Raw genomic sequence first — 12,583 nt, forward strand, 5'->3', positions numbered from 1 at the left:
CTGCCCCCCCTTGAAGAGGGCAGAACTTTGCCTCTGCACCCCCAAACCCTCTCGTTATCCTCGCTCGAGCCCCCCAAGACAGCCCTGCCCTTGCTGTGCTGGCAGCCCGCCTACGGGCAGCTGCCGCTGGACAATGGCGAGCCAGCGGGCAGAGGAGGCTGTGTGGAGGCAGCCTCTCAGATGTCATGCTTGGCTTCCAACTGGCTTCCTCCTTCCTTGTTCACAAAGCAGCCTCGTGTCTTGTTTCATGTCCCTCATTTTAGCCTTCTTTAGGTCATTCCCTCTTACCGCCGACCCCGACCCCAGGTGAATTTTGCAAGAAGCGCTGCCGTCGCCCCTCACCCAGTTATCTGGTGTGAGGAGGCTGCGCACAAATCAATCCCTACATAAATATTTTATGGATGTAGACACCTGTGTTCCCTTGCTGTCTGTGTGCTCCTGGCCCGTTCCCCCAGGACTTCCAGTGAGGAGCTGAGCCGAGTGCGGCATTTGCACAAAGCGGTCTCAGCCAAGCCGTCAGCAAGGGGTGAGCGAGCGGTGGGTTTGAATTCAAAGAGATGCCCAGCACCACACTACACTGAGCTCTGTGGAAGGAGCTGGGCGTGCTCCAGTGGGGCAGTGTGCTACAGCCCTTCCCTTGGGATCAAAGGTATGGCTCAATCGACACTGCCAGGAACTTCCCAGCTCCACTGAGGACAGCCAGCTTTGTGAGTCTTGACTGAGAGTCTGCCTATTGAATCTTCCCTGCTGCTTCTCCTCTTTGGCTACAAGTCTCCTCCATCCCTCCATTAGTCTTCTGCCTTCCTGGCCTGGGAGCAGGCCAAATCAAATTTGTTCCCCTCTCCTGCCTTGCTGTGTCCAGCATCAGTTATATCCTGTGGCCTGCCTGTCTCCCCTGTCCTGCCTGTGACTCAAGGCTCCCCACAGCAGCCCCCAGCTGCATTTATAATATCTCCTCTCCCACTAGTAACTGTCTGCATCCCCCCGGCACACCCATGACCACTGGAACTCAACTGGACTTCAGTCCCTCTGAGATGGGCTTAGGTTGGGAAAGAAGTGAGCCTCCTTTTTAATGCTTTCCCTCTTCTCAAGCGGATGTTCCTGTGCTCTGCCTTTGACTGGAGAGGCTGAGTGGTGGCCAGCAGTGCTTTTGTCCAGGGAGAGGAGGGCAGGAAGGCTTTCCTCATAGACAGGCAGAAGAGATTCCCATCTTCCAAAAACCAGCACTGCAACAGCAGCTGGTAGGGAGCAATGTGCCCAGCAGCAATGCTACCAAATAAACAGGGAAAAGAGAAGGACAGATGGACAAGAGGGATCCCAGTCAAGAAGCTTGTTTTGAAGCAACAGTGACAGCTCCAGCTCGGAAACCTCCCAGCATGTGACCTTTTAGCCACTGCTGACTCCCTCCTTCCTGCTGCCACGTCCTGTCACCCGCCCCCCACGCTGCCACAGCCTGCCAGTGTGCCTGGCAGCCCATGCTTTCTGCCAGCATCCTCCCCCCCTCACATACTCCTGGTTTTACCCCTCCACGCCCTTGTACCTGGGCGAGCAGGGTCAGACCAGAGGGATCTGCTGCTGCATGCAGCCAGCAAGGAGCACAGGCAAGAGCAACGCCACAAACCGTGGAGCAAGTGCTTTCCCAAGCTCTGCTTGGCCTGCTCCTGTCCTGCTGGGGAAACCCAGCAAATGGAGCTGATTAATGAAATGCCAGTGGAGGAAAGCATTGCCATCCATCAGGAAAAGCTTTTTTTACCGGGAGGCCAGCACAGCACTGGAGCAGGTGGTGGGATCTCCGTCCGTGGTGGTTCTCAGAGCTCAGCTATGCAAATCCAGTGATGTGACCTCGTGCCGGGACAGCAGGGACTGGGCTACAGACCTCCAGCACCTCTTCTCACCAACACTTCTGCTGTCTCCTGGAGAGGACAGGGCCTCCTTTTTTCTCTAACTTCCCTTACTTAGGATACTTGCTGGGGTAAAGGATTCCTATTGATGCAGAAGATGGCTGGGGCAAAAGGCCGACTTATTCTAGTTATTCCTGCAGCAACCAGGGGACCACAGCACTCCTCTTCTGGGCCTCAGTCTCACTGCACCACAGCAGCTCCTTCTCCTCATCTTCACCTCCTGGTTCACCAAACCTCTGACGCTTCTCCAGACCCTCCAACCGCTCCTGCCCCCAGTTTATCAGCTCAGGGTCAACAGTGGCACTGCTGGACTGCAGCTGCTGACATGCAGAGCTGCTCATTACAGCTTAAAATCATACCTGTAGCCAATGTAAGAGAAGACACTTATTCACAAACATGGTGATACTTATCTTACTTGCACAGATTTTAAGGCCAAAAAAAACCACTGCATTTTCTGACCCTGTACAAAACAGGCAGTGCAAACTCCTGTAGTTCAGGTCAGGTACTCATGTGGCACTGTGTCTAATTGCTGACAGCACAGTAAAAAGAGATTAAGCCTCTACCACTGTCCTCCACGGGCAAATCAAGGTAGGTTCCCCAGGTGGCAACCCCCTGTTAAAATCACCTGTCTCCTTTGCATTTGCCCAGCTGTAGCATCCATTGCCTGGTTGAGAGGCTCCTCCTCTCCCAGATCTCAGAATCTTGTGGTAGCTAACACGTCCTCCTTGCAAAGGTGCTTCATAGCTGAAACCTGTCCAAATTGGCTCCACAGCTTTCACAGAGGCTCTTTTTGTAAGGCATAGGTCCCATTGGTGTGTCTATACCCCACCTCCCTGCTTTCCTTCCCTCCGAGTACCTCTGCGGTATCTTCTCCCTTGCACCACACTGCTGAAATATTTCAGTGTAAACTCTCCAAGTCTTCCAACTTCCAAGATTCTTCACTGAAACTGACCCCTAAAATTGCTTCTATCCAATTCAATACAATCTGAGGAAGATGTTGCAATGAACACACAAGTTTTGAGCCTAGCAAAGCCATCAGCCCAGTCAGCTGCCTGGATTTGGGTGCAAATGTGGAGAAATTGGCGCAGAGGAGCAGCTGCCACCTGCGGCTGGGTGATGGCCACACTTAACAACACACAGAAATGTTCCTGTCTAACAGCAAAGGAAAGAATGGATTTTCTTCTAAAAATACACAACCACCAGTCCAGGAGGGAGTTTTGGAGCCAGGTGTTCATGACAAGGCAGCTCTAGGCACTACTACAGCCCAGGACCTCACTGACCTTACCTTCTCAGCACTTCCCTACTGACTCCATCAGGCAGGTGAGACCTCCTCAGGAGCTCTCCACATCCTCCCTAGCAGGGATGGACAGCCTGGAGGAGCAAGACCCACTGATGGGACTTCAGCCATTTGTGGATTCAGCCCCTACAAAAGTGCCCATATCTATGGGTGTTATGTGCAAGGTAGTGTGTGCACAAAGATCCAAATTTCATACCCAAGTCCCTGAAACGTGCAGTGCGGGACATCCTTCCTCTGGATACAGCCAGACATGAGGCAATACAACCAGAGGCTGCATGCCTGGCCCCGAGCAGACATTACAGCCCATGACATCACTGGAATCAGTGACCGACCCCCGTCCCTGCTGGAGTCTCTTCTCTTTCCATTACGCACTATTGTCCCCAGAAGTCTTCCTTTTCCTTCCTGCACCACCCCAAGGGTGCAGCAGCACAGTGCCTGCCTCTCCCTCCCGGCATGTAGAGGGGAGCTGGCAGCTCTTTGGAGCCTGCAAGGCAGGAGCTGCCAGCTGGCTGTCTTCATGGTGCCCTGATAAGGCTTCTCCAACAAACTCCCAGTTCAGGGAGAAGGACTGGGCGCAGCACAGCGGAACAGATATCACGACTTCTCTCAACCAGCTTTTAATCTATGACAGCATTTTTACCCCTCAGATCTGCTTTCAATCCTTGCTCTGCCTCAGTTCTTGCTTTGCTCTGTCTCAGCTCTCGCAAGCCACGTTATCAGCAGCTTTCAGATATTAAAACACATTAAAGGAAGGCACTGAAAGGTGATCCAGCAGTCACATTTTCCAGAAATCTCAGCTTTCAGGTAACAAAAGATTCCCAGAGTAAGCAGGCAGCTGCAAAGCACCAACCTAATGTGACCACAGCCTTGTACCAGAATGCAGAGGAAACCACCAAGCTTTGTCCCCCCAGCTGCTGCATTCCCAGTACTGCTTTGGAAGCGCGACAGTGGCATTTCAATGTCACACTCAACATTATCTCTCTGAGCAGCAATAACTACCATGGCTGAAATCAAGAGCAGAAGGAGATCAAACCACCAAAGGGAGATGAAAATTTCCCGTCTCTTCCCAGCTATAACGAAAGGTTTGCAGGCATGCCAAGTGATTGGAACAATGCTCGGCAAGAGAGAAGTTTTATTGACACAGTTAAAGCAGCAGCTATTCCTGCATTTCAGGGCTGAACTTCCATCGTATTTTGGAGATTGCTAGAAACCCCACAGTTACCTTGGGATTCCAACCAGGAAAACTGGTTTCCAAGCAGGAAAACTGCTGCTGGGGTTATCAGGATAAACTGGTTCTCAAGCTGATGTGGCACACTCACATGGGGACCTCAGCAGGCAGTGGGACAGATCAGCATTGCTCCCGAAAGGACAGGCCCAGGGCTTAAAGAGGCACTGAGGTACTCTTGCTGCTTCTCTCACCAAAATTTAGGATGTATTTGACCTCTCTGAACACTTCCCAGTTTCACAGTCTTTATTCAGATGGGGGGCACTAGAAATGCAGTATTGAAGCAAAAATTCCTTCCCTTGGGTCCTATTGCACCCAGCATTTATTTAAATATTCTGAAAGGCACCGAAAAGCTTCCCTTGGAGCCTCTATATCCAGCAATCCAGACCTCACCACACAAGCCCAGAGATGGTCATGTTCAGAGGCTCCTCCCTGCCCTAATTCACTGGGGAAGCATGGGGAAAAAGTTAATTTTCAACTATGAATATATTTGGTTAATGGCTATTCAACACAAAAAAGTCAACCCCCCCTCCCCCCAACAGGGTTATAGTAAATAAAACACACAGATCAATAAGCCCTAAAAAGCAGAAGATAACAAGGTCTGTAACAAAGACCAGGACTCCCGAGACACTGAGAGATTGAACCATTACAGGAACCACTCAAGTGCAACCTGGAAGAGCTTCAGCCAGAAACTTCACAACTGATAAAAAAGCAGTATTATCATGGGCTGCGTGGGAAAGAGCAGATCTGTGATGGGATGTTTGAGGTAACTGTGAGACTGTGTAAAGTTTATCATGCAATGTTTTAAGGAAGATTATGGGAGCAAAACCTATTATGGGGTGTTGAGGGGAAGGATCGAAGGAGGAGAAAGGAAGGCATCGAATCAGGGAGAATTGAGCATGGGAAATGGAGAGAGGAATAAATAGAAGGAGCCAGTCACACGGAGATTGGCTGCTGGTCAGCGTGCCTGTGTGGCTGAGCCCTGCTCCGGATTACCACCATCTGTCCTGGCCTGGCATTAAGCTAATCCCAGTCATTTCCTCTGCACGCATGCACGCTGGGGATCCGTTAGCTAACTGCAAGCTGGACTAGCCTCAAAGTAGGAAAAGAGGTCTGAAAGCCTGGCACCAGACAGACCACAAGCCTTAGGAGCAGCTGCCAGCGACCCACTGAAGCGTGGGCAGACAATCCACCAGCACAGTCCAGGTTTGATGGGCCAGGGAGCAAGAACAGGATTAGGCCTTTTTTGTATTTCATGTTCTGTGAGTTCTGTGTTTCCCTGGGCACTCACCACAGCAGTTTTGCTCAGTTTCTGCTGGTGGCACAGACACACCTGGCTGTGTGGGAAAGCTGCAGCCTCGCACGTAGCAGAGCAAGACATTTAAATAGAAACAGCCCAGACCAATGCTTGCTATGTCTTAAGGAAAAGCAGCTGCATCTGGGTAAACAGAAAAAGAACTCGACTGTACAGCTCCACAAACCAACAGCAAATCCCTGCTCAAGTCTGGGAGGCCAAGAACTGAGAGTCTGCTGGGGACCAGAAAAACGGTGAAACAGGGACAGTCACAAGAGTGAACTAAGTGACAACAGGGAACTAGGGAACCACTGGGCTAAAGCCTTGCCCAGACAAAGCACTCAGCTGACAGCTCCACACAATACAGCCTTCATGCAGGCAGCAAGGACTTCAGCTCCCACTGCTGCTTCACAAACATCCCCGTTGTAGGGAATAAGGACAGACACCAGAAATGCCAGAGCATCAGCTGGGAGTGAAAGGGGTTTCTGCTGCAAAGGAGTACGGGGACACAGCAGAATTCTGTATTATATGTTCCAAGGGAAAAGGACAAGACTTGAGCAAGAGTATAAAACTTTTAATGGGTCAGTGCATCAGTCCTTGATGCAGAGGGAAAGGAGCAAAGGGGGCTATCACTGTCCCAGGTGCTCAGAGCTGCAGAGGTGATCTGCACAGAGCAACAAAGTGGTGGGTACACACAGAGCAGCAGCAGCCTTTGCTCTCCAAGGAAGGGACCAACACCTGGAAAAGCAGGTCCTCTCACTGTCCATTCGCTTTCACTCTATGCTTCTTCTTCCTGGTAGGGACTTTAGGCCGCATCATTTTGGGAGAAGGCCGGACAGCCTTCAAGGGTCTCCTCTGTGCCTGCAATGAACGTTTCTTCTTCAAAGCAGGTTGTGGCAGCTTCTGCTCTTTGTCAGCTTTTGATCCCTCAAGTTTCTTCTTTTTTGGCGGAGGCTCTGTGACAGTATCGGGGACAGCAGACGGAGCTGCCGCTTCCGCAACAGGTTCTTCATCTGAAACGAGAGAAAGGTGCTTGAGAAGAACCCACGTAGCTTCTGCAGGGGAAGCAGCCTGTGAGGGCAGGCCCAGCCAGCTCAGCTGAGCTCCAGCACCACGTTACCTTTCTGTGCCTGCGGGATGGCATTGGAGAATTTCTTGAGCTTGGCGATGAAGAACCCATCCATGTTGTGCGTGTGGGGGTAGAAACGCCGCGTGCACTTGAGGGACGGGTGGAAGCGACGGTCCTTGAACCTGCAGGAAGAAGTGGGGGGAGGAGTGATACAACACCTCTGCTCAAACCTGGCCACCAAGGAGCAGTCACATGTGCAGCTTGTGACCTGGCACGCACCTGGTGAAGCCTTCCTTGCCGAAGTCCAGGCCTGTGGCCACCAAACGGACATTGCGTTTCTTCAGGGCATAATCCACAACCCATTCATTCTCCTCCACCTGCCAGAGGCTAAGCATTAGGATCCAAAACTCACTGTCTCCTGAGGAGGAGATGACCACAGCAGATCATGGTAGAAGGCACTTACCATGACGGAGCAAGTGCAGTAGACAATGTAGCCCCCTGTCTCTGAGGCAGCATTGACTGAATCTATGGCACTAAGAATCAGCTCCTTCTGCAGGTGGGCACAGCGCACGATATCCTTCTCATCCTGAAAGAGAAAGAAAGGTTAGGATGCCACAGGCACAGGGAAGCACCCCAGGCCTCTGCTGTGGATGAGGGGATGACAGGAGAGCAAAGCACATATAATATACAAGTCTGGAGTCTTCGGTAAAAGTAATACCAAAAAACTAGCCCTGGTACAACACACAAAATAGGAAAGAAAAGGAAAAATGTATTGTAGGTATCTCTCAAGAACAAAGCTGCCCTGAAGTCCTTCCTCTCGTGACTCATACTTCAGTCTGCACTGGTCACCCACCTTGTTGGTTTTGACAGCAGGATCCTTGGAAATGACACCTGTTCCGCTACAAGGAGCATCAAGCAAGACACGGTCGAACCCTCCAAGCACCTACAGGTAGATTTACATGTGGAATTATGCTCACAGGTGGGGACTCAACACAAGGCCAAGACTAGAAGGGGAACCAGAAGACTGGGAAGGCAGGAAACACCCCTCCTCCCTCTCCACCTGCCTTGCCTGCCTCTGTATCAACTAACAAACACACTCCCCCCAGCAGCTCTGCTCATCCTCCTGTGACAGGTGACTTTGGAGAACACGGCTTCACAAAAGGGACAGCACAGCAGCTCTAGGTAAGCACTGTGAACAGGAACATACCTTGGGGAACTGGCGTCCATCGCAGTTACTCACAACAGCATTGGTGACTCCCAGCCGGTGCAAATTCCCTACCACGCTACGTAGCCGCTCGGCACTGCTGTCGTTGGCCAGGATCATCCCTGTGTTCTTCATAAGCTGAGCTGCCAGAGGGCAAAACACACCAGCAAGGGGCTGAAAACCTCTTGTGCTTTTGTCTGCACTGACAGCCACCCCTCCTTTCAGTCCCCCTCTATTCCCCCTTTCTGTGTAGAGCAGTGGAAACTCCTCACTTGACAGAGCATCCCTCCCAAGACTCCAGGGTGGTACCTATGTAGCTGGTCTTGCCTCCTGGGGCACAGCACATATCCAGGATGCGCTCATTCTCCTGTGGGGCCAGCGCCATGACGGGGAGAAGACTGGAGGCTCCTTGCAGCATGTAGTGTCCAGCCAGATACTCTGGAGTGGCACCTGGGCAGGGAAGGCAGCACAGAAGAAGATGACACATGAAAGAAAGGGAAGCAGGAGCAGCTGGGCTCAGCCCTGCACGGTAAAGGTGATCTCACCGATGGGCACAGTGGAGTCATAAATAACAAGTCCCGTTTTTGACCACTTCCCCAAGGGGTCAAGATTCACACCACGGTTGATTAGAGCCTGCAAGACAAGGAGAAGGGACTGAGACGCCGCTCCGTGGGACAGCCAGTGCAGGACACAGCCACTGGCTCCTGCTCACCTGTGCCAGGTCTCGCCGCCGCGTCTTCAGTGTGTTGGTGCGAATGGTGACAGGGCGGGGAACCTCGTTAGCCTCCAGGAAGTTTATCAGCTGGATGGAAGACGGGACAGAGAACAGAGACGAAAATGAATTCTCAGGGAGGCAGCCAAACCTCCATGGGGCAGCACAGCTGTGGGCAGGGCAGGATCCCACCTCAGGGAACGGGAAGATGTCCATGAGCTTGGTGAGCAGGAAGTCGCTGTAGGAGTAGTAGGCGGCCATGTCGCGGCGCAGCAGCGCGAGGTATTCCTGCCGCGAGCGCCCCTCCTCCCGCTTCACCGCAAAGTCCTGCAGCACCTCCATGTTGCCCTGGATGCGCTGGTGGATGACGTGCAGGTCAGGGGGCTCAGCAGGTGGGAGCACCGTCAAGGAACCATGAACAGCAAGGAGCTCGCCCAGAGGCTCTTTACGAGTACAATCAGCCGTGCGGGACCCGCGCGCCACAACGCTGCCCGCGCCAGAAAGGCTCTGCTGGAATACTGCTTTCACCAGAGCTCAGCATGTGCAGGATTCAAAGGGTGGAACTGGACAAAAAAGTTCACAAGGCAGAACTACAGGGTGTTTAAAAGAATTACTTTAGATAAACAGAGAAAAATAAGGGGGGGGAAAGAAAAAACCCAACAAAGGAGGTTTTTTAATACTGAAAACATTACCTGCAGCAGAAAAGAGATTAGAAGTTCCCCAAGGGCAACCAAGGGGTACAGAGGGAGAGTAAGAAGGGAGGCAGGAAATTAAAAGCACCAAAGTCCAGCAGCAAGCACTTTGGATGCTAGAATTGCTGTCATCAGAAACTCTGGGAATGGGTTACACAAGCACCCACCAGGAAAATCAGGGTAGAGAGGAACAAACCACGTAATAAGAACATCCATATGTATTTAGGACTAGAAAGGAAATTAGGACAGGTTCTAAGCCCCATACAGGGTGTCACAGATTTCCTAACTGTGCTATACAGAGCACAGCATTATACACTATCTATTAGGACAGCTCAGCTAAAATACCTTGTCATGCACAGACACTCTTGCTAAGCAATATGCATGACAAAGTCCAAGTGAAGCTCTTTGGTTGTATCCAGGCCCCATGCTGCATCATGCACATGACTTATGGATGTAACAGATAAAAAGGATATCCTCCTTCTCAATCTCTTCACTAGTTGGCAGTTTAAATTGTTCATCTATATCCAGGTTGAGCTGCAGATCTGGGCCTTCTTCTTCCTTCTGTCCTATTTTCTGCTTGCTTGCCTCTCTGCTGCTTCCTCTTCCTCCTCTTCCTCTTCGCTGTCATCTTCACTGAGGCCTTCCCTAAGGACAAAGAACGAGATCACACAGACACTTCACAACTACCATTTCTTAGATGACAGAAATGACAGGAGAATAACAACACAGGCTCCTCATCTATCCAGGAAAGGCTCTACACACTCACCTGTCAGACTTCTGCTTCAGGGCAGCTTTTTCAATAGGCAGCAGCTAAATAGAGACAAAGATTAATCAAAAAACATCCACAGTTGTCCGCTTACTTCCCAGCATCTGTGAAATTTACTTGCTCTGTTTAAAAGGGACAACAAACAAAAGCAGTGAATGTTATGCTGGAATCAAGTGCTAAACTTGAAATCATTCTTGTGAAGGAAAGATGGCGAAAATTCTCCACCACCTCACCACCCCCTGCCACTAAAGCATCCTTTTCCCCAGCCCTGAAGGGTCCTTTCAGCCAACAATATATCAAGTATTTCTTGTGTAATTAAGGGCAAGTTCCTACCTCTTCTTCCTCTGAAGACGAGGCACCATAATCATCCACCATCTCCTCGCTGCTCCCATCCTCCTCCTCCTCCATCTCCCAGCTGCCCTCTTCCACCTCACCATCACTGGATAATTCCACGTGGTTTCCTTTAGGCTGGGTTTTCTTGGCTTTGGCTGGAGCCAGCCACTTGGAATTGCCATCACTGAAGCCAGACCGGCCACGAGCAGTTTGTCCTGCTGCCTTTACAGCACGTTTCTCCTTCTGTGGGGGCACCTGCTCTTCAACTAGAGGCAGAAGAAGCGGTTAAAGGTTAGGCATTATTTCCAAAAGCAGCTGCTCTGCTTTTTCAGTTGTTACACAAAAAGGCCTTCAGCCTAGTCTGAGCTGCCTGTTCCCGAAGGAGGGACTGCTTGCTCTCTATATCTCATAAAGTACTGGGGACATTCTCACCTCTCCTCCAGGGGACCTTTAAGGAGATCTAAGCAGAATTACCAAATTAAAAACACCACCACAAAATTCTTAGGGTATTTGCTCTGACATATTAGGGTACCCTCTGTCCCTAATCTTTGTCTATCCTTCTTTCTTCCTACTGCAAGAGCTTCCTGGGCTATGCCAGATGTAACAGAGATTTAAAAGCCTCAGCTACAAAAGCAGCCTACAACCACCTTGCTGTGAATAGAGGATAAGTAAGAAACAGATTTAACATGCAGAAGAGAGACCTTTTACTAGTTCTTCAGACAACACTGCCTCCTGGCACGGCAGCCACCAGGAATCAGATAGAATTCATTGTTATTATCTATTAGAGAGCACCCAAAGGAGGGCCAAGATGATGAAGGGTCTGGAGGGGAAGCCTTGTGAGGAGCAGCTGAGGTCACTTGGTCTGTTCAGCCTGGAGGAGACTGAGGGCAGAGCTCACTGCAGGCTACAGCTTCCTCACGAGGGAAAGAGAAGGGACAGGCACTGATCTCTTCTCTGTGGTGACCAGTGACAGGATCTGAGGGAATGGCCTGAAGTTGTGTCAGGGGAAGTTTAGGTTGGATATCAGAAAAAGCTTCTTCACACAGAAGGTGGTTGGGCACTGGAACAAGTTCCCAAGGAATTGGTCACAGCACCAAGCCTGACAGAGTTCAAGAAGAGGTTGGACGACACTCTCAGGAACATGGTGTGACTCTTGGGGTGGTCCTGTGCAGGGCCTGGAGCTGGATTCAATTATCCTTGTGCCTCCCTTCCAACTCCGGATATTCTGTGATTCTGTGATTTAAAATAATGAAATTCCACGTGTCCCTTGCCTTAGAAACGACGCCGCAGAAGGACGGTGGCGGCAGCGCCCGGGGGCTGCGGGCCCGTCAGCCCGGTTCGGACCCCGCTCCCACTCACCTGTCGGCTCCCGCCCTCCTCCTCCTCCTCCTCCTCGTCCGAGCGGCCTCCTCCCCGCCGGGCCGCTGCCCGCTCCCAGTCGCCTCTTCGCAGCCCTGGATCGGGAGGGGAAGCGGCGATCAGCCCGGGCCCGGCCCGCACACCCCGGCCCGCCGAACCGCCCCGCTCACCTCTTTCTCCCGTGACTGGAGAGCTTCTTCTTGCCGGTCTCCGGCTCTGCGGGAAGACACGCGGCGGTCAGACGGCCCCGGGCGCCGCGGGGCAGCCGCGGGCCGGTCCAGGCCGCACTTACCTGGCGGCAGGAAGCGGGCCAGCTCCACCTCGGCCCCGCGCTGCTTGCGGGCCTTGCGCCCGGGGCCGCGCTTCTCCTTCCTGGTGGGGTCGAGCTTCCGCCCCATGGCCGCGCCGCGGGAAGCCCCGCGCTCCCCCGCCACACGTGGCGCGCTCCCCGCCGCCCGGCGCACGCGCCGCCGCTCTCCATCGCTGATTGGCCCCGCCCGCAACGTCAGCGGCGCGCGCCGCCCACCCGGGACGCGCAGGGCCCGGCCCCGCCGCGGGAACGGCGGCAGCGCCTCCGCGGGGCCTGCGGGACCGGAACGGGCCGCGCCTGCCCCTGCAGCGGGCTCCTGCCGCGGGCTGCTGCCGCGGGCACACACAGTAGTGAAAGGCAGGGTGCAGAGGCAAGGGGTAAAAGAGAAATTACAGAATCCGAGACTGTTAAGGTGGGGGGA

At 52.5% G+C, this 12,583-nt stretch overlaps 1 protein-coding gene across 1 annotated transcript; it reads right to left on the minus strand.

Moving 5' to 3' along the window:
• Positions 1–6,270: 6,270 nt before the first annotated feature.
• On the minus strand, positions 6,271–12,316 carry NOP2 (NOP2 nucleolar protein). Its single transcript, XM_032098739.1, is given in 17 exon segments — positions 6,271–6,730; positions 6,838–6,968; positions 7,066–7,163; positions 7,250–7,372; positions 7,640–7,729; positions 7,994–8,133; positions 8,300–8,440; positions 8,536–8,623; positions 8,703–8,792; positions 8,895–9,094; positions 9,868–9,990; positions 9,993–10,039; positions 10,161–10,204; positions 10,494–10,759; positions 11,853–11,947; positions 12,023–12,068; positions 12,145–12,316. Coding segments are annotated over 17 exon segments (2,085 nt in total). The 5' UTR covers positions 12,251–12,316; the 3' UTR covers positions 6,271–6,473.
• Positions 12,317–12,583: the final 267 nt, after the last annotated feature.

Source organism: Corvus moneduloides, chromosome 2 (assembly GCF_009650955.1).
Source record: "Corvus moneduloides isolate bCorMon1 chromosome 2, bCorMon1.pri, whole genome shotgun sequence".
NCBI classification, from domain to species: Eukaryota; Metazoa; Chordata; class Aves; order Passeriformes; family Corvidae; genus Corvus; species Corvus moneduloides.